The sequence below is a fragment of the Empidonax traillii genome, unplaced genomic scaffold, assembly GCF_003031625.1.
Source record: "Empidonax traillii isolate 1590-97213 ecotype Southwest subspecies unplaced genomic scaffold, ASM303162v1 scaffold475:size860808, whole genome shotgun sequence".
Lineage (NCBI taxonomy): Eukaryota > Metazoa > Chordata > Aves > Passeriformes > Tyrannidae > Empidonax > Empidonax traillii.
This window is the reverse complement of record NW_020955668.1, coordinates 417597-439749: the sequence shown is the minus strand read 5'-3', so window position 1 is coordinate 439749 and position 22153 is coordinate 417597. Positions and strand designations below refer to the sequence as shown.

The following is a 22153-nucleotide window of genomic DNA, read 5'->3' as shown; positions in this document are numbered from 1 at the left end:
TTTCCCTGAGAACTCCACCCAGGGTTTAGACATGTGAGAATGTGTTTAGGCGTATGAAATAAAGTCCTATGCGTAGGCATGGAAAAGAGTTTTCAAAACTACTATTTGCTGGTTTGGGTGCTTGAAGACCAGGAGAAAGAGAAAGCAACTCACCAGCCCCATGACTTTGAGTCACCTCATGTGAGGAATGGCAGTCAGCTCCGCTTGCCTGACCAAGAAGGGCCCCACTGGGCAGAGCTGTCAGACCTGCAGGCCAGCTTTTGTCACCCCAGCCTCCACCCAGGCAACCAGGGCTTCCACATTCAAGAGAGGAGAAGCCCAGTCCTAATCCAGAAGCCCTTCATCTAACCCAGAATTCACTAACCACACTTTGGCCAGATACCCCTCTTCAAAACAGGATACGGGGCAAAAAAAACATCCTCCTTGCTTGGTTCCTCCACATGAGACCAGAAAACTTGTACTGAAGCCCTTCCCTCACCCCCTCCCATTTATAACCCCACAGTCTTTTCTTACACTGTCTGATCTGCTGTCATTTGTAGCAATTTTCCATGGCAGGTGGGCGATTGGGGCCTGCCCAGACTGTACTTGCTGAATTCCTGAGCCTCCTGAGCTCTGCTCCTGGCAAAACTCTCTTTGGGAAGCAGTTCAAGTGCCTGGGGTGGTAGAGTGTCCTGCTGGAAGTGCCTTTCTGAGCCGGAGCTCACACAAACACTGCTTGCAATTTGTCTGTATCTCTCTCCAGGGGCTCTACAAGCAAACCCTGGAAGGCTGATATTTGTTGTCTGTTGATTGAAAGCCACTTAAACCAGTGAAACTGCACCTGCAACCCAGCAGATTTTAGCTTAATGCACTTCTGGAATATGTTCTAGTCTACAACAATAACACAGCCCTCCAGGACCAATATGCTGTCTTGTGGTTGACACTGCTCATTTGCCTGAATGTCATCTGCCACAGCCAATTTGGATCAGGTCTTGGATATCTCCATTGTAAAGTATTTTTGAGTGTTTCTGAAGAATAACAGCCCTTTAGCACAATCTGAGAGAGCCTTCAAGATAATAACTAATGCACCATAGGCAAATTTAACTTTTACTGTGCCTATAACCACTCAGAAGCTCTCCACTCTAGATACTGCTTGCCCCCTATTGAAAAAGGCATTCTGTTTGCAGTGCCAGGCTTTCAGGTTTTGCTCATGCTCGGATACCTAAAATATCCATCCAGTACAGGAGCTGGCATAGCAAGTGTTTTCACATACCACTCGAGGCAAGTGAAATGCATCTGAGACTGTTTGGAAACACAAAACTGACCAACACCTTTCATTTGAAGACCATATATAATAGCACAATAATAGCACAGTAAAAACCACAATTATTTCTAACACAGAATTTTATAAAGAAAACAATTCTGTCAGATATGCAATATCACAATCACTCCTCATTAAAATTTTAGATAAACGCATAAGAGCATGTAATTCAAAGATAATTTACAGATAGAATCCACTTCATCACGTTAACGTTCTACTTAAGAAAGCAACGCCACATATATAAATGCTTAAGTTCTTAAAAATATCTGCAACTCTAGCTTATCTTCCCCTATACAGGAGTTATTTCAAAAAATGAGCTCTTCTCAAATTCTCAGACTTCCCAGTACGCTTCCCAGAGTGAAAACCTTGCACTGCAGGGTTAGATGAGCGCTAGTGCCAAGGCAGAGTGTGAATATGTGAGAGGTTGTGTGTGTGTGTGTGTTTTGCCCTCTGTGACTTGGGCAGTGTGGCTGGAGCACTTTCCAGTGGAGACTGAGGCAAAAAGGTCATAGAGTGCCTCACTCTACCCTACATCCTAGATAATATCCTGTATATCTGTAATATCCTAGATATCCACATCCTGGGTAACCAGGTCATCCATTTCCTCCTGAAGAGGGTCCATAAGCTTCCTAATCTTTTATCACTGATGCACCTTTATAAGCTTTCCTTGTTGCACTTGACATCCCTGGCTGGGTTAAATTCTATCAGGGCTTTAGCTTTCCTAACTTGATCCCTGGATGGTTGGATAATTTCCTCTCAGGATAACCGTAGGCTTCCTTTTTGTGTTTGAGTTTGCCCAGGATCTCTTTGTTCATACATGCAGGCCTCCTGGCATTTTTGCCCAACTTCCTCTTTGTTGGGATGCATCCCTTCTGAGCTTGGAGGAGATGATCCTTAAATATTATTAACCAGCTTTCTTCTCTCCAGGGCTTTATCCCATGGCACTCTACCAAGCAGATCCCTGATGAGGCCAAAATCTGCTCTCCTGAAGTCCAGGGTAGTGAGTTTGCTGTGTATCCTTTTCCCTGCCCTGAGGATCTTGAACTCCACCATTTCATGGTCAGTGCAGCCAAGGTTGCCCTGGAGCTACATGTTCCTCAACAGCTCCTCCTTGTAGCTGAGGACAAGGTCCAGCACAGCACCTCTCCTCATTGGCTCCTCTATCACCTGGAGACTAAAGGTACCATCAACACATCAACCAGGAACCCTCTGCATTGTTTATGCCCTGCTGTGGTCCCCCTTCGACAGATATTGGGGTGGTTTAAGCACCCATGAGAAGCAGAGATTGTGAATATGGGGCTGCTCGTACTTGTCTGTAGTCAGCAGCTGAAACCAGGAAAATATCCACCCCTTATCCCTTATCATCTACATCAAGCCCAGGTCCCACACTTTCAAACACATCCTAATTAATCACCACCACCTTTTCTGTCTTTTGATATATACATAAATATCATTCCCTCAGGCTATGGGCTATCCCTCTAAAATGTCTGTTGACTTAATTTGTCTATAAACACTCTATATACATAGAGATATACATATAAACACTACGTAGAGTGTTTATAGAGAAGAGACATTCTGGTTAGACAGCCCAATTATAGCAGGTGAGGTCCATGAATAAGCCTCTATTCTGTAATTCCATTTTTCAGTGAAAAGGAAGATGATTTTTATGGGTTTATCTCATAAAGTCATCATGAAATTTGCCAGGTCACCTGCATTTATCTTCATTGGCAATAATGCTGGAATACTACTGACATGACTTTTTTTTCAAGGAGCAACATAGATGTAGCACTCTTCTTTGCAGAATTAATCTTTTTGAAAGCTGTCAGAATTTTTAGACCTGTGAAAACTGGTCCTTTGAGCTCTGTCATCTCCTTTCTTTTTCATCTTGGATTTAAGAGAAGCTTTCTCAACAAAGCAGACCAGTTCTTTTGCCTCTATTTTGCCTTGGCACTTAGTGAGGCAGCCCAGTGATATAAACAATCTCATATATTTCAAAGACTTAGCAAATCTCTTTACAGCACTATTTTTTTTTTTGTTTTGCTATCAAACAAATAGTACAAAAGCTGATTATGGAGAATACAAACAAGCTCCCTTTTTTAAGCATGCTTTGTTATAAGCCAAAGATGTCATTGGATGAAATCTGACATCTCATCTTAAATCAAGTGACTATCAATGGACACTCTGCTCTCATTTCTCCTTTTCCCTGATGTCACTTCCTCCCGTGCACAAGCACCACAATGACTCCTCTGATCTCTACAATTGATTATATCCATCAGCAGAAAGCAATAAATAATTGTACAAACCGCTCCAACCTTTCAAGCCAGTTTTGGGGTAGCTTTAAGCTGCCTTTCGTGCAATGAGGGCTTTGGCCTTTTTGAGAATTTAATCACATGTTTAGCTTCGCCCTAAATTTGATTGCTATTCTTCCATCTGTTCTGTTACTCTCAAATGGAAAGGAGGCAAGCCAGGATCACACAAGCAGGGAGGACTCCCAGGGCCTGCTCCCAGAAAAAATCCCACTACAAAAACCACACATCGAGAACTCACCCAGTAATCCTGTCCTACGTGACTTCTCCACCAAGTCACTCTTGCAAATTTGGACCTGACCTCTTTTCAAAACTACCTTCATGTATCTACTAAACTTCTTTAATTTAGAAAAGCCAATGATGTCATTCAGAAAAATCATTTGGTTTTTGGTCAATGAAGTATCAATGTGTTCTATAAGTTAACTGGTTAAGTTAACTGTGTTCTATAAGTTAACAGGGCTTAGGGCTATGAACAAAGCCTCTGTAGAGATAGTTTGCTCTACTTAATGGAATCTTGTACTTTGATTCCTCAGTTCCCTGATGTAAAATGAGGAGATGGTATCCCTGAGAAGCTGGGAAAATCACTGCACAAGAGAAAAGTACTGCAGCCTGGGAGCATGATTTCTGACCCTGATGCACTTTGAAAAAACATAGCTCTGCAGCTCCAAGAAAGGCTTTGTTTTCCCATACGACCTGCAACATTCCCAAACAATTTAAACCACAGTCATCATAATGTAGTGGTTGGCCTCATGGCCTGTGGATCAACTCCAGTCCACTCAGCATTCCTAATCCAGCCTCCCTTTCCCTGGGCAATAGGCTTGGGCAGCAAACCCATCCCCATTTCTGCCCCATGCAGCAGGAGCCTGCCTATACTGGTCTCCCTGACTTCATCCAGGATATGCTGGGGAGCCAGTATGATGGGAGGAAGAGAGACAGAGGCTTCAGGAAAGTTGGGGGAACTTGAAGGGGATTTGGATCTGGCCCCTGTGGCTGCCTACATTAGAGCAGTCTCATAAGAGGCATGATCCTTGGTGAGCAATGCACTGTACATCAAATAATGCTTGCACAAGTAAAACCCATAAAGTAATGCACACAGATTTCAGAGCAGCCTCACAGCAAGAGAGCAGTGCTATTTCAAATGTATCCAGTGCCAGAGGCAGTCCAGAGAGATGGACTGTAAGCCAGGCCAGCTCTGCCTGCAATAATCTGCAGGGTTGACTCTGTGACAGATTGAAATGCAGTAACAGTGTTTATGCAACTAAATCTTGTTCTAATCTATTAGTTTATGTAACCTTTGCTCATGGATATAATGACTCATACGTCTCGGGAATCTAAAGAAAATCTCCTTTAACTCTCTCCCATCCTCCAAACCCCAATTGCCCCATAAACAAATGGATTGTCAGAGATCTTGCTCATTCTCTTTGAGAAAGAATTATGTTGCTAGCAGGAAAAAAGGTATAACTAAAGTTCTCAGAACCAGTGTATAATTCCATACAACCCAAGTTATATAATAAGATGGCCAATGGCAGGCAGGTGTCCTTCAGGTTAGCATTTCCAACCACAGAATGTACCATTTGAACCACAGGCTGGGGAAGGCGCAGAAATTGTTTACTTAGCTAATCGGGAGAAAAAATACGGCTTTCTAGCAATCAGACCTTTTTTTTTCCTAAATAAAGCAAGGCAACCATACCTGTGGGAATGACACTGATGCTTCCTAGCTTGAAAGATGTACTTTCATCCTTCCTATATTGCTTGCATTTCCTAGAACATTTTCACATATATTTTGACTGAGGACCTGACAACAGGAACAGAGTGAAGAATTCTTGCTGCAGCAGTCACAACTCTAGTGATCACCACACAAAACGGGCCCACATCAGCTAATTTTGTCCCTTCCTGGTTAGGCTCTTACCTAGATTTGTGAAAGGATTTGAGTTAGAATGAACCTTTTTTTGAATTCTTGGGGTGGTGGTTTTCATATATATATATATATATATATATATTTAGTAGCTTTTTGTGTTTGGTTGGGAGGGTTTGTGTAGGGTTTTTTGCTTTGTTTGGGTTTGTTTGTTTGCTTGTTTGTTTGGGGATTTTTTGCTGCCACTGCAATAGTCCACAGAGCTACTGCAGTGCTGCCCATGTAACTACCTTTAATTTCTAACCCTTTGTATTGAGGATTCATAGGATGGCCAAAGCTGATTGAAATCGGTTGTAATTAAAAAGTATTTGGATCCAAATCCCATTGTACTTGGTGTATTTAGGAGAGATCATTATGTATTTTTGATGCATACTAGACACTATCAATACTAGATAAACATTCTGTAAATGGATCAGTCATTCCTCATTATTTGTAGCACAAGCAGTGTAAGAACAGGCAGAGTGCCTTTTGCTTTTAAATTCCTTTACATACTGGATGGTGTCCTAGTGGATTCTTGATCACACAGAACTGTCTATTCTACAGAGCCAGCAGCTGTCTCAGAGAGGGGTGGGTCAGGTTTCAGCACTGCCCTGTGCAGTGGTTTTTCCAAGGAAAGCCAGCACAGACAGCCCTGGGATGGCACCTACCAGCCACCTCCCTGCACTGGGCAAAGAGAAAAGGATCCCTCGCCCACATGAAATAAGGACCTAATTACATGGAAAGTTTATTCTTTTTACCTACACTCAGGATTTTGATTTTTTTTTTCTTTTTTTGACCCTCAAGATCTCACTGCAGTTTTTGAGCAACGTTTTTTTTTTTTTAAACACAAAAATGTATGGGATAGCATCCATAAATCTGTTGTGGCTCTACACTGGGCAGTTTTAGGTACGTGTGCCTATAGAAACACACCTGCAAGTTACACCAAACAAGCCTTCAGTTTTCACTCTCTGATTCCAAAAACAAACATCACATTTTGCTCTCAGTTCAAAGTTTGCACCCCATAAGGCTGTACCAATTACACTGTTACATATGGTGTCATTTCTATGCCATATATATAATTTTGTGCTTTCCTGCAAATCTTAAGATGGATTACTGCCTATGGATTCATCTACCTGCTCAGCAAGTCTAATTTTGTATTAGACTACATACCTTATTTACATTATGTCTGGTCTAAATTCATTATCCCTCACTCAGCTGGAGTGAGACTCAGGAAATACTGCCTAAAATAAAAGCTAGTCTTGCCTTAGAGCAACAGCTTTGTTCATCACTACAGCTGTGTGGACAGTTCATTTTTCGTGTGTACATAGGTAATCTTGCAAGGCCTTGCCAAAGTTACAAAAGTTTGGATTGCTATTACCAAGGCTATGTGGTGTACTAAACCAGAACAAAAAGCCAGATATTAACCCCAAAGAGCTTTAAATCCACACAAGCCAGAGCTTCCCAAGTAGTTTTCACTGCAAAAGTCTCTACAGGATTTGTGCATATAATCTGTGAATTTGGAGTTTATTAATAAAGAAATCTTAATAGGAATGTTTTATACTGGTTTGGTTTTTTTTCCCTGCTAACTTTCTTATGCAAATTAGCAAAAAAACCCCTGCAGCCAAGAAGACTTGGTATTTCTGAAATTCCTATTGTAAAACACAAGAAGGAAAAGTAATTTGAAAGGAATGAAAGTTCACATTTTCTCCGTTTTGTTTAATACATTAAGAAGAAGTTACCTTTAAGGGAACTTTTTGGTTTACTCTGTCACTCACACCAAAGCCCAGCTTTGGACAGGAGGTGGTGCTGTAGCTTGCAAAAATTTTATTACTATGCAACACCAACAGTTAAAGCTTATTAGAAGAAAAAGGAAAAGGTAAAAGAGAAACATTCTGAATCCTGAAGAAGTGCTGGTACGCAGATTTTACCTACAGATGCTTTCATAGTAGTAGGCAATTTATAACAGTGGAGAAAGGTTTTGTAAGAAGGCCCTAAAGTATTCATGTCTGTCTGGGGTTTCAAATACCCAGCAAAAGATGAATATCAAAGCACGGGGAAAAAAAAAACCCTGTATTGTACAGCATGTTCTGTGCCAGCTGTAACAATTTTTCATGTGGCCAAGGCTCTGTTGACCAGTTCTGTGCCATGAGGAAAGTGATGGGACAAATACACTCAGGTGGAAAGTTTTTGCAGGTCCAGAGAGTATTCTGCCTTCCTCTCCCCAAAGAATGTCCAGGTTAGCTGCAGTGCCTGGAGTTTTACTGGGATAAGATGAAACATCAAAGCAGGAATCAAGCCTCCTCAACTGGGTTAATGCTTTCTTCCCCCCCTTTTTATTCTTTTGCTGCCTTTCTCCTCAGGCCCTTCCAGAAGCACCAAACATGGCAGCATTTGAAGATTTTTACCTGTTGTCCACGTTGCCCTGTCTCTATCCCCATTCCATACCTGTAATTTTACTGGGAGGGCTGGACTGCAATTTGCTTAAAGGCAGCTACCACCAACAGCAAAGCTGAGAGAAAACAATTCCGGAAGACTCATTCCCTTCTGGATGCACTCGCTCTCCCATTCTCACCTTTCCTTTAGAAAGGACACTACTAAATGGCTCACAGAATGAATCCAAAGGGTATTTTGTAACAGAGCAAGTCTTCCTTTCACATATTCTTTTCTGAAACACTCAATTATCCATAGCCTGCTATAGCTAAGAACTAGGTGTTAGTCCAAGGCCAACAGCAGACTGTGGGAGAACTTCTTATCTCAGTTACACAAGTGTAGATCTGGAGGAACTCCAGTTATTAAACAATCTATAAAATAAGGATAACAATAACTATTATTTCAAAAAGGTTTTGTGATGGTTAACTACCAGTAATTAATGCTGGTGCAGAGATCAGGATGCTGGAAACGAAAGGCACTATAGAAATTCTAAGTACTCATTATTTCTGCCATTTACAATTACACTTCTCAATGTAATCTATTTGTTGTAGTCAGGGTGCCCATCAAGGCTCCCTGCAGATCTAATCTATTAAGTCCCTGAGTGATTCACCAATTTCACATTTTAATTGGAAGAAAAAGTTTACCTCTTTCTAGATGCCGCTGTAGCTGAAGGTACCACTGATTTGAAAGTCAAAATTCACAAATGCAAGGAAGCGGGTGTGAAGGCAGAACAACTTGAACACATTTCTCTTGAAATGACTTGATTTAAAGACCATTCCAGGGCTGCAAAATGGGATTTAAAAAAGAAAAATTAAAAAATCCTTTTATTGAAAGGGACCTGTTAAGACTTTACGATTATTAATAAAAATTTCAGTAGGGGTTGGACTCTAGAGTAAAACTGTCAGCTAAATTGTGCTATAATTACTGATCACTAGAAAGATCTACTGATGCTTATGATTCTATAGCTATATCTTCTTGAAATACCTATCTTCTACCATGGGATTTTCCTAACAAACAGCTTTAAGTAATTTCATGCAGTCAACTTGATTGTAAGCAGAATGGTATAAAAGGTGCTGAGCAAATACTATTTTTTCAAAAATATCCATTTTAAAAATACAGACATTGAATTTCACTAGTCTAGTGGGAATTACAAGAATATCATATGATAAATGATGCAAACTTGTTACTTCAGTGTCTCACAAGCAATGCAACATCACTGTTTTTAAATTAACACTCCTTAGAAAACTGGTTTGTGACAGAATATTCTTTAGCTTCAGTGTTCTGACTGTTTAAATCAATTCCTTTAGAAACTATAATCAATTTCCAACTTCTCTTTCTATTTTTCAGAAGGTTTAAGAACAACATGAGAGCAGATTTTCAGGCTCACCTTTTCTACACATCTCTTCCAGTGACCACATTTGCCCTTTCAGCACCAGTTCCAGCTTTGCCAAAGCAAGAAGAAAGCCTCCACCTGAGCAACCAAAAAAACGGTATCGTCATTTCAGCTTTCAAAACAGACTAACTAAGCAAGGAAATCACCTATAAGCAAAGTGCTGTCAGACATACACAGTAAAAGCCACGGTATTTGGTGCCTCCCCTGATGATGAGCTATACAACTTCTTAAAATTGTATTTTCTCAAAAATGTGACAGGAATGTGCCACCAGAGAAAAACAAAAACAAAAAAAAACCAACCCAACAACATGAAGAAAAACATACTTCATAAATATGTATTAGATGTATTAGTACTTGGAGCCTCACTCCTTACTTTTGTTATGTTTTTTTGCTAATACTGAAAAAAGAAAAAGTAATCATTAAAAAGTGAGGAGAATGTAGCATCCCTTACCCTGCCTTCTAAACTAGTATGTCTTGCCAGTGATTATCCTTGCATGTGGAATTAAGTGGTCTTTGAAAGCTCAGGGTTTTACTGTAAGACACAAGATCTGGATACACAGACTGAAAAAATGGACGCGTTATAAAATATGCACCAGAAACTTAGAATATTTATAGTACAATATGTAGGTCCACAAAATATTAAACTCTAAGCTTGCTCTCAGCTGTTCCAGAGATTTAGGCTAGGAAGGAGGTAAGTAATCAGAGATAAAGGAGAGTATAATTGCTTCACATCCTGCATTTATTCTGATTTCCAACTGGTGCAAGAACTCAGCACAGAAAGACTAGAGAACAGGAACTTTGTGATGCAGTAGAGAATCAAAATTAAAGCTCCCTGCTTAATAACTTTGCCATCAACTCCTTCCACAGGGACTTGAAGAGGGTGAGATCTGCTCCTCCAAGCTGACGCTGTCCCATCCACTGGCTCACTGAAACAAGAGCTCAGTCAGCAGGTGGATATTGGTTATTGCTTCCCAGACTTACAGCTTCGCACACTTCCTCAAAGCACAACCTGTATGGGAGATAATGCATCTGCCACAGATCATTTTAACCCTTTTGTAGTGTTCTGTAAAACAATCAGATGTTTAAAGCAACTTTATAACTCCTCGCATGGCCATAGAAGCAGTTCAAGTGAGAACCCCAATAGAAAGCAGTTAGTTGTTGTCTTGCCACAAAACTCACAACTTTGGTTGTCTCAGACTTGCTTACAGACATTATCCTGACAAGAGTAAAACTGCTGAGCAAAAACCCTCTACTTCAGTGTTAATACTAATTCAGTGAAAAAATAAGAATAGTAAAAGCAATGACTATCCAACATTTATTTAATGGTTAACTTTCTTACAAGTTCTTACCCAAAATATATGAATCTTTTTCTTCTTAGAGTAAAAATTATCTAAATACTTTTTGGAGGACTCAAAAAGTAATAAAAAACGCTTACCACACTACATCTAAAGCAGGACATTTTAAATGCAAAACAAAGCACTACAAGATTCCACATACACAGAGGATATTTCATCAGAATCCTACTGATTTAATTCCTGTCCTTTTCTTTGGCTTTTAGATTAAATAGAACTACGCAAACATATGCAACAGCTGTGAGGAGAATAAGTATATATAATACAAACAACTGTTAAATTTAAGGTACAGTTTCTTGTCATACAGGCTGTCATACAGTCATGAAAGAAGCATTAGCAGACAAAAAGTGACAGTGAATAATTTGTTTCTGAACTGTGCATGAGTGATTTTGTTGGTGAAGATCTGTTTGGTCATGTTTATTATACACGAGAGATTAAAGATAATTACGTTTATAAATACAAATAGGAAGAGAATATAGAAATTTCAACTGTCTAAGAGGATTTCTTATGTTCCTTTGTGCTTATCTATTTTGTTAAAAGTATGAAAGAAGTGAATGCTACTTCCTTGCACGCCCAAACATTCAGAATTAAGCTACTAATATCAAAGTACTCTTTCTGGGCGTAATTGTAGCTTTTGAAGTTCTCTCACACAGCCAGTGCCGCACAGGTATGTTTTTTATGCAGCACAGCAGCCACTTCCCTGCCCGGTTCCAGCCCTCCCTCCGCCCCCACCAGGATCGGTGCTGTCCGTCCCTCGCCTCCCGCTCTCCGGGGCTGGCCGGGCACGGAGAGCCTGGGACAGCACGGAACCTCTCCCGGACGGGTGGCCCTTGCTCTTCTTCTGACCGGGACCAGCGGTGTCTCTGTTTCAGCTCCCGTTCCCAGCCCGCAGGGCGGTGCGGGGAGGGGCTGCCGGCCCTGGGACAGCACATCGGCCGGGCCGGCGGGGATGGCAGCGGGTCCGTGACCCGGGAGCGCCGCACCCATGCCCGGTGAGTGCCTGCGGGAGCGGGGGGACCGAGGGGAGGAGGGAGGGGGTGCCCGGCACCAGCCCCGGCCCCTGCGGGAAAGCTCGACTTCGGCTCTAACCTGTCTGTGAAGTTTGAGCGCTGTTCACCTGCCCGGCCTCCTCCGGAGCCTCCAAGCTGCGGGTCCGGGAGGGACCGCCCGGAGCTCCTGACAGAGGAGAGCTTGGCTGAGAGGCAGGCACAGCAAAGGCAGGGTCTAGCCCGCACCCCTGCTATTTGGTTTATACCGTACATGTGCTTATACTCCAAGTGTCTTTATATGGGGATTAAAATTTTGGTGGAGAACTGGCTGGTCACAACTCCAAAAGGCTTACTGCAAAGTTTAAGGAAAGCTTATTAAAAGCACATCAACAGACAGTAAGCAAAAAGGGGTGCAATCCCCAGAGGAGACAGAAGATGACCATCAACATATCCTCTCTGATGGGATAAACCTAGTACCTATTAACAGTAACAATCCCCCAGCTCAGGCCATATGGAGATGAAATGGTCCAACAGGTCTCTTCCATCTCCTGCTGCCATGATCCAGCACCACTGCAGAATACAATACATAATTTCTCACGATGACAGGTAGTTATTTAAAAAGATACATATTTTCTCCCTGCACACAATGGACTCAACTTCTTTCAATGGTCGATTTTGTGACTAGTGCTACATTGTGCCCTACACAACTGAATCTGTTGCTGATCTAATATGATAAGATGGACAAAAAATGAGCTAAATTCTCCTTAAACTCATTAAATCACAGGTAAAGTTTTACTCATTTCAGTAAAGCTACCTGTGTAGAGCCAATTTGAGCTGTGGGTATGACATAATTTCACATCATTCTGCAGTGAACAAATTCAGTACATAAAAACTCATAAACAAAGAGACTGGAAACTCATCCTCTTACACCAAAATCAAAGCACAGGTGCTGTATGATACGCTGGACTACAGCACACTGTAGTTTACTCTCCTCAATAGTAAATGGTGACAAACTAGTTATGGGGGGACACAGGAATGCTGCTGAGAACATCAAAGGCTTGTGAATGAAGAGGACAAGTTAAAGTTCTGGTAAGCTTGCTTGAAATGTTAACCTTTCAGATACCTCTGTCAGGCAGTAAAACTACCAGCCCTATAGACATTTGTATTGTTGATAGTGCCCCTGTATGAAATAAACCATTAATTGCTGTCGTGTTCAAGGGCATTAAACTGGTGCATTTTTTTCTGCATCTGGCTGTCAAGGCTGCAATTAAACAGCAATCTGACTGAAGGCATATTTGAGCATGCCCTACAAAACTAAAAGGAATAAACACACAAAATTCCCATGCTCATATGCATTTCCTCATACTGTGCATTCCTATCAAAGGAAACTAATTTACCCACGTAGCACAATCAGACTTGTGTCTGTATTAATATTAACCCATACCAAATGGGTGCCTGTTTCCTGTTCCTCAGAGTAAGTATTGCAGTAATAGTCTGGCTGAATACTGAGACCTATTCAGGTCACCTGCCAGCTGCAAGGACAGCAAAGTGCCCGTTGCTGTGGTACAACCATGAGCAGATTGGCTGCTCCGTGGTGGTGCTGGGAGACACGAGTGATTATGTGACTCACAGGGAAGCAGCAGCCAATTCCTGCAGGGTTAAGGCAACACACCTGGAGGGGAGCTGCAAAACTAGAGTGGGCTCTGAGGACTCTACCAAACACAGGAAAATGAGTTAGGATCAGATAAAGGTCTTTAAGGCACTATGGCCAGGTTAATTTTACAGCACAAGGTAATTACTTAAGTGTTCTGTAGTGAAGGACATTTCATATCCCTTATTGCAACAGGGCAACACTGAAAAAGATCAGTAACACATGTATTTGCAACTGACTTGGCATATCCTTTATAGCTCTAATCAAGAAGCTCCATCAAATTAGTTTTGAATTCTCATTTAAAGCTATTACTAGTGTTGACTGATTATCTTGTGCCTGTATTGTCGTATTTACTTGTACCATTGCAGGGAGATGGCTAACTGCAAGGTATCTATCAAGCACAGACAGATAAAAAGGAAACAGAAATAAAGCACAATCACAGTTATATCTCCCTAAGCACAGAGAAGGGGAAAAAGGTCAATACCAGTTGTGAGAAAACATCAGGTCACTCTGCTGCTTCAGTTTCAGAGATGACCCTGAGAATGGTCAGCACCCGGTACTCAGCTGATCCTGAGCTGCCTTCCGTGGCTGCAGAGTGGAAGATAATTCTGCAGTTTGGGCTCTTTTTCAGACAGAGGATATTCTGGCAGGATCAATTCTCAGTTGCGATCCAGTCACATCTCGATGCACCAGTACTAGGTTAGTGGGGACGGAACATAAGTGGTCTTTGCTGCCTTTCACTGCAGCATACTCAGCAAACATGTGAAAGCAGTGAACTGATACCATTATCAATCATCTACCCTTGGTCTAAAATTCTCACAACAGAATTCCTCATTAAATACATTAATTAAGTTTTATTAGTGTGAACAACCTGACATTCAAATTATATGAGATTTTGTTTTATGTGAAGTAATCACGACTCAGGAAACTGAGTTTAATGGACACTTAACTCTGACTTCACAGATCAGGAAACACATGCATCCTTAGAAGGAAAACAACCCATAGCTTTGCTTTGTTCCTTGTTCCAGGATCTAGTTTCAATTTAGCATAGATGAATAGTTGGAAGAACAAACCAAATAAAAATAATGGTACATTTAGTATTAGGCGCTCCTGGCTTTTCTTTTGTTACAGAAGCTCTAGCACTTCTGACATGCTAAGGTAAAATGCTTATGCTAAGGTAAAATGGAAGCCCAATCTTTGGGGTCTGTTGTTTGGTTTTTTCCTCCTGTCTGTAGTCTCTTACCTTGCAGTCATTGCCAGCATATCTGAACACTTTGTAATCTGTCACTGCTGATGTCATACACCTTCATGCTACATCTTCCAAAGATAAAAATGTGCACGTGAGCCGAAGGCTTCGTTTTAAAATCATTCTGGAATGTAAAGCAGATAAATTTGTTAGCTTTATTATTCCCGGCTATCCCCAAAACATACATAACTTTGATCTTTCTGTGATGCTTGATGTGCTTCTATGTTTGTATAGAACAAGCAGTGGCTGTGGCTGGAGCTGTAATAGGAGGCATCCTTCTATTTGTTCTCATTGGAATGACTGCATACCTGCTCTGGAAAAAATTTTGCTGCCTCCTTTCTTATGAAAAGCTCACCAGTTCTGTCAAAACAACAAACGCAAGTGCCTTTTTTCAGGATCAGACAAATCCTGAAACACAACTGAAAAGCACAAGGTATCTATTTTCATTTTGTTTTTTAAAGCATACACTACTAGTAAATTTCAACTTGACGAATCTCAAATGAGGGGGTGATCTAATATATGCATGTACAGAAATAAATGAGACTCCTACATTATGTGAAAACAGCATAAGTCATGTTCTGTTTTATTCCTTTAGGAAATGCATAATTCTACTATGAATGCAAGGATTATTTCTGATTTATGTAAAAGAGACAATACATTCAAATGTAATTGGTGCATGGCTACCTTCTTCTGTTACCTAGACAAATTCACCTGTCTTCCAGAATCATTCCTGGTGGCCTCATAATGAAGCATCCAAGAACCAAACAACAGGACTTCAGTTCAGGAGGGAGACTCCCTCAGAAATTTAGTTACTCCAGGGCTTTTGGGCTCTAAAACAAGAAGTTAATGCTTCTTTTCCTTTGAAAGATAAATTCCAAAGGAAAAGAGAGAGGGATTGAGAGGAATCTGTCGGAAGAATTAGGACCTAATGTGCCTCACTGGATTTTTATGCATTAAAGCAATAAAATCAATTGCAAAACAATGGATATTTATGATTTTTACTTATGCATCTCTGTAGAATTTTTACAAAATTCTGTGAAAAGAACAGTATAGTTATTACTATTAGCAAGTTTGGGTTCCATATTTAAACTAGAAGAGTCAATAGCTGTTGTTGTCTTGAGCAGATCTAGGAGTGTTCCATTTATCATTCCACCAACACTGCATGGGAGAGACTGGATTAACCTGACAAACGAAGAACAAGTTCAGGAAGACAGTGACCCCTACATGACCCCTCACTCTGGGCCACGGTCATCATTTCATTCTTTGGGTATGGCACTGAAAAAATGGGACTCTCTTTAAGGGTATTCCTTTAATGGGTGACTTGATTATTACGAGTCATATTTACTGGGGGCACATTTGACACAGTGTTACAGAGTACAAGCCCCAAACACTGTATGTGTGTACATACACACAGGAATTAGGCAGGAACGTAGCCATTCTGGTCCCAGTGCTGTGGTACCTTGCACATATTGTAGACAAAGCAATCTCTCCTCCCATGTTTGGTAAAACCCAACATGAGTGTAGCTCAGCAAGTGTATTATTGTTGTTCCCAGGAACAGCAGAGTGACCAGTTGCAGACTGCAACTACAAATACTCAAAATTATCCACATACAGTCACAGGAATAAGAGATAGAAAAGTGGTGCAGCCTTACAACTACTTCTCCAAATTTGAGGGAAAGAGAAATAAAATATTAAATTACACCAAAAATTATTGTTAATTAAGAGACTAATGTGATTTCCATTGACTATAAAAATGCCTGCTATGGTTTTGAGACTAACCTGAGGGTGCTTGTTTTTTATTTCATGAAGCTGGAGCTTATGTTGTAGGGACCATTAACCCAGAGCTGTACAAGTTCCCTGAGGACAAAAGTGAGACGGATTTTCCTGATGGCAACATTGGCCGCCTCTGGTTCTCCATAGAATATGAGCAAGAGTCAGAGAGGCTCCTGGTCTCCTTGATCAAAGTCAGAAAGCTGCAGCCTCCTGCTGATTCCTGTAGTCCGTTTGTGAAAATCTACTTGCTGCCTGATGAAAGAAGCTACTTGCAGTCCAAAACAAAACGTAAAACTCTTAACCCGCAGTTTGATGAAAACTTCGTTTTCCAGGTACTTTTCCTTTTGACAAAGCGGATTTTTGTTTTCAAATATCAACCTGTCAAACTACAGTAGTTGTGGAAAATTAATGTTCACAATACTTCTGACAAGATAGAAGTTGCTTCTACCACAGATGGGATTTTTTACTGGGGCTTTTGGAGATCCTGGGCTGTAGAAGCGTGTGGTTCCAGAACTGATCTTACTTGTGCTCTGCACCAAAGTTAAGGACTCCAAAACTTGCCCTGGGAATGATGAAAATTCCAGTTTGAATGGCTGAGCAATTCAGCTCAGCAGTTCTGGTAGTCCAGAAGCAGCCAATACTGATCTAATGCTTCCACAGCTTTGAATTTCTTTGCTGTGGAAGCGGGCTAGACGCTACAACTTACCTGGTATGCTATTTGTATAATGTTGTAAAGCTCAGCTCCCCCCATGCTAAGAGGCTTTCAGCAGAAGTCACAAAAGCTTTAAAACCAGTAAAAGTTTGTGTTTTGGACAAATGAAAAAAATAAATGTTTACAGATTTCTAAACATTTGTGTCTGAAAGTGAATGCATTATATAACACTAGATCTGTATGAGCTGAAAAACCACCAACTTCATATTTTTCAAATAAACTAATTCTATTTTAGCTTGGATCTTGACTCTGCATAGCTAAAACTTCAGGCAAATTAAGAAAGTGGACTTCAAATAATTAAAGGAAATCTCCACCTACCTTCAAGACACTTTCAAAAATTCCTCCTTTGAAGTCACACTAGAATAGAAAAGTGCCAGATATTTTACAATTATTAATAAATTCTTCCTTTTCCTGTACAGGTTTCCAGTAAAATGTTATTCCAAAGGACTCTGAAGTTTTTGGTTTATCATGTTGATAAACAGAAGAAGCATCATCTCCTAGGCCAGGTTATCTTCCCACTAAAAAATGAAGTATTAACTGATGACAACAAACTAGTCATATGGAGAGATCTGGAGAAAGAAAACTTGGAGGTATGTGGTACCAGGCTGCTTAGCATTGTGGAACTTCTGTTACCTTATAAGTATTGGAGGGATACAGCTGAAGTAGAAGCACGTTCTATCAAGCACATCAAATGAAAAAGTATTTGATAAACATTAGGAATCAGAATTTCCATCTTACCAACCTGCAGATCCACAACTGCTGTAAAGGGATTACCCAGTTTCTCAGAAACAGTCACGAGTTAGGAGGTAGTTACATAAGAAAGCACCTTTTCCTATTTGCTTCTGTTTTGAATTACAAAAAAAGGCAGGAAAAAAAAGCAGAACAAGCAAGGAAGTAGACAGAAACCAGACAAGAGAGTAATTCGAAGCTTTAGGAGAGCTGTGGCATTCCATCAAATGCCACAACAGCATAAATAAAGCCATTATAATTCCCTCACATCCCTCAGTGTGACAGAAACCATTAGTATGAAAAAGGCTCTTTCTCCCCATTTGTCCCTGTGACCCCAGTTTTTCAGATACATCTGACAAATGATGTTCTGCTTCCCAAGCCTCCTTCAGAGTACGGTGATATCCAGTTCTCCCTGAGCTACAATGACTACCTGGGCCGTCTCACTGTGGTGGTTCTGAGGGCAAGGGGATTAAAGATCCAGGAGGAGAACCATGCTGTGGGTGAGTGTGATTTCCCCTCTGCTATCAGCTCCAGAATTCCTGTTTTAATTTGCTCCTTCCTCATCTGTCCACCCAGGCTTGTGCTGAGTGACTCTGAAAAGAACAAATAAACACCTCAGTGATTTAATATGAGTGGAAACAAGCCATATTTTGCTACTGGGGTAATTGGATTTTGATAGCATTGTTCTGCTATGTTTGTTTCATAATAAATGGTTTGTCTCATATCATCAGTAGCAATTTTCTTCTCCTGTTTCAGTACAGAGAGTGACATCCCTTTGCTGCACTCCAGCCTAGAGAAAGCAGCATTGCAGGGGAGATTGACATTAAAAGATTTGCCTCAGGTCGAATTCCCAGAGGTAACAGCTGCAGGACAACTGCTTACGCTGAACAGCTGTCCTGGGAAGAACTGAATTGGGAAAAAATACCCAATTTAGGACAGCTTGGCTGTTGTTCAAAGGACCATTGCATGGAGTCACATTTTCCTCCCTTTCTGCAGTGGGGATTTTTCTGATATGTCATACTCACGTCCTTGGTCTCTGAGATTACCTCAGAATGCTGTTTAGAACCTAAACACTCAAAACAAAAGCAGGCAGCAGAAAATTTCAGGTTGCTTTGGATCTCATTGTCAAAGACCTACTGAATAAGGCCATAATGCAATACAAGTCCCCCTCAGGAAGCAAGGCAAAATTCTGCTGTTCTTGGCACGTGTCCCCCACAATTTTTGTAATATTCCCTAAAAGAAAGAGGAGAGCTCATTGATCTCTCCCTCAAATTTTCTACAGAATCCCTCACCACAGGTCTAGGTGACTGTGAGAATCTGTTCACCTGCAACACATCCAGTGCAAGCACAGGCTGCATCTCTGTGATGTGGCTCCTCCCTCACGGCCTCCCTTGTGTTGGCTCAACCAGCCATGTGATCACACACCTGAAAATAACTGCTGACTGAACAAGTCTAAGCCTTCAAAAAAGTCTCTGCCAGATGAAGGGAAGGCACAGAAATATAAGATCAAGAAGGCAGGGTAAGGATGTGACTGCTCATTTTAACAGCTCTTGAACTGGAAGGTGCCCTGCAGAACTGCACTCTCAGTGCTTTGTGTGCTCCCTGCTCAATGTTACACATTGCCATGCTGTCATGTGTGTTCCATGAATCCCTCATGATCGGATTTGATACCTAATACTGAATCCTGAAGGGAAGAAATTCCTTAAGCCATCTCCCAACTGCTTCTCACGTGTCTTCTTCTTGAATTTCTTTTTCTCCAAGGTGTGTATGTCAAAGTCTCACTGATGAACCATAATAAATTCATCAAAAGTAAAAAGACAGCAGCTGTTCTGGGAACTCCCAATCCAGTGTACAACGAAACCTTCAGTTTCAAGGCAGATCAGACGGAGCTGGATACAGCAAGCCTGAGTCTATCTGTGCTCCAGAGCATCAAGGGAGAAAGTAAGCTACATAAATTATTACAGTCAAGTTGTCATAAACCTCTTACATATTGGAGACATGTTTAAACCTGTGAGGAACTAATTCCTTTTCAGCAATAATAATAAAACATATAAGAGTTTTGGGGTATTTCACAGGCTGTTTCCTTAAAAAGCAGAACAACTTATTCGCAGTTAAGCATATGCCTCCTTCAGAGGCTAAAGATAAATTCAACAGAAGGTGAATAAAATAACTATAGACTAGTCATTGCCAGTACAAGGTTCTGTACTTTCATTTTATTTCAGTATCCTACTAAAACAAGCTTATGCAATTATTCTGTGAACACTTGTAGGTAATCCTCAACCTCCAAAATTTTGAGGTCATTCACTCTTGCTAACCAAATTTGAAAATGGAATAGGAATTTTAATTATCCCAGCAGTTCATGCAGTGAGAAAGAAGAAAGAGATTAGCAACATCCCCATTCCCTGGCAGAAAACCTGATGCTTGAGGCCACCTTTTACTAATTGTTAGAGAATCCATTAAGGATTCTCTAAGGAGTTCTGCTTAGAGAAGTAAATCAGAATTCAGTATTTCCATCGCTCACAAGAAGACCATTTTCCCTGCAGTGCAAATATGATCTCGATAATGTAACATTAATACCCTCATTTAGATTCACCCACTCCTAAAAACAATTCCTTTAGGTGAGATTTTGGGCAGGTACTTTGGCTTTGAGGATTGACAAGAACTATTATCAGCACTTGAGTCTTTCATCATTTTCACTTGCAGACAGCTAAATACTTTACAAACTGTTCTGAAGTTCACGAAAGGCAGGTTCAAATCATTTCCCCCATTCAGAGTTGAAAAGTCCAGGCATGAAAAAACAACCTGCTCCTTGGCAGAGGGTGGTCAGTGGCAATTCACATACTGTGGCTCCAGGATGTCTCAGTAACTGCATTTATTCATTCCCAAGCTAGAGCATCATATGAATCTTACTGAGGTTGCTGAGGCCCAAAACTAGGTACACTTCTTCAGTAAACTTGAGGTAGAGGGGCTGGGCAAATAGAGATCTTTGTGCCTTGAACACAGTCTAGTTTAAGTGCAGGCAGTAAGGCCTGCATTGACTAAGTACACATTTACTGCAGCACCTTTGAATGCTGAATCTTAGCAGGTAGAAACTACAGAACATGAAATCCAGCATGAATTCCTTGATGAATATTTTGGTTTAAAAGTGACTTTCAGAACATGCCTTACCCAGAGAAATATAAGTTAATACGCAAATTTAGGTAAGGATTTCAGAGAAACACTAACAAATATTCATTACTAACTGCTTATTTTTTTCCTAGAAACACTTCTGCTGGGACGAGTAGTAGTTGGGCCTTTCATGTACACACGTGGCAAAGAATTGGAACACTGGAATGAAATGATCAGCAAGCCCAAGGAGCTGGTTAAACGATGGCATGCTCTCTGCCACAGCACGTAGACAGTATTGATAAAAGAACCAACCTTACAATGGAAAGGCTCTATCTTTTCTTATCTAAAGGGTACAAAAATATTTGCTAAGATTTTGTATTCTAAGTAAACAATAATAAAAGAATTGAATTATTTCCTTAACCAAACACATATAAAAGGCTTGGTCCCTGGTAGGTCTCTCTTTCCTCTTTTCAAAATGTATGTTCATTTTAATTAACACACAGCAGAGTAAACAAAACAGGAAGCCAAACATGATCTCCCATTATCAGTTAATCTGATTAGTAAATTCCACTTCTTGGTCATGAGTTCTGTGCACAAATGATTACCCATTATGTGGATAGAACCGAAAATAGTATAAAGGTTTTCAGTGATGACACCAGGCCTAACTGTCCATACATTGCATCACCACAGGCAGAGTGGTTTCACCAAAAGGAATAGGAGCCCAGTAAGATGCCAAAACAGACAAACCAAAAGATAGTGACTGACTAATAAATTTATAGTTTATTCAAAATAGCAGCATTATATTTAAATCCTCTTTTGATTAGGAAGGGTGGAAGGAAGTGTTTATTGGTCAAAAACCCAGAAGTTCTTGTTTCCCCCAGCACCGTAAATTTCTTGCAGCAATGCAGTTCAATGTTTTCACCTGACCCAACATACAACACTCTGTGTTGGCACAAGCATAGAAGGGACAAGCACAAAAGTCATGGAGTCACAAGGGACTGGAGGCTTTCATGAGTATTGGAATACTCTGAGAACATAAGATGAGGACCTGTCTGGCCCTTATGTATTTCCCTCTAAACATGTCTCTGCTGGAGACAGAGCACTGATCTCAAGAATCTTGGGTTTGACCTCGGATGACCATTCTTACATTGAAAATCCAATCAGCTTAAGCCCTCAGGGCATAAATCTGTTTTAGCAGTAGAGTTTTCTTTGTTAAGTAAATTACTCCTCCATAAAGTAATTTGGAGAAATTATTCTTAATCAAAATAAA

General features: G+C 40.7%; 2 protein-coding genes across 2 annotated transcripts in view; one reads left to right on the top strand and one right to left on the bottom strand.

Annotated features, from left to right (window-relative positions):
• The first annotated feature begins 11566 nt into the window (after positions 1-11566).
• Positions 11567-21332, top strand: LOC114063584 (synaptotagmin-15-like). Its single transcript, XM_027895950.1, has 8 exons — positions 11567-11667; positions 14796-14994; positions 15686-15828; positions 16371-16666; positions 17466-17636; positions 18155-18275; positions 19537-19716; positions 21036-21332. Exons 1-8 carry the CDS (start codon positions 11661-11663, stop codon positions 21170-21172), a joined length of 1254 nt encoding a protein of 417 aa, XP_027751751.1. The 5' UTR covers positions 11567-11660; the 3' UTR covers positions 21173-21332.
• Positions 12201-22153, bottom strand: part of SHLD2 (shieldin complex subunit 2) — a 53434-nt gene continuing 43481 nt past the window's right edge. Inside the window, exon 10 of the transcript XR_003572583.1 lies at positions 12201-12212. The gene's annotated coding sequence lies outside the window, so the exon portion shown is untranslated. The remainder of the gene's footprint in view (positions 12213-22153) is intronic.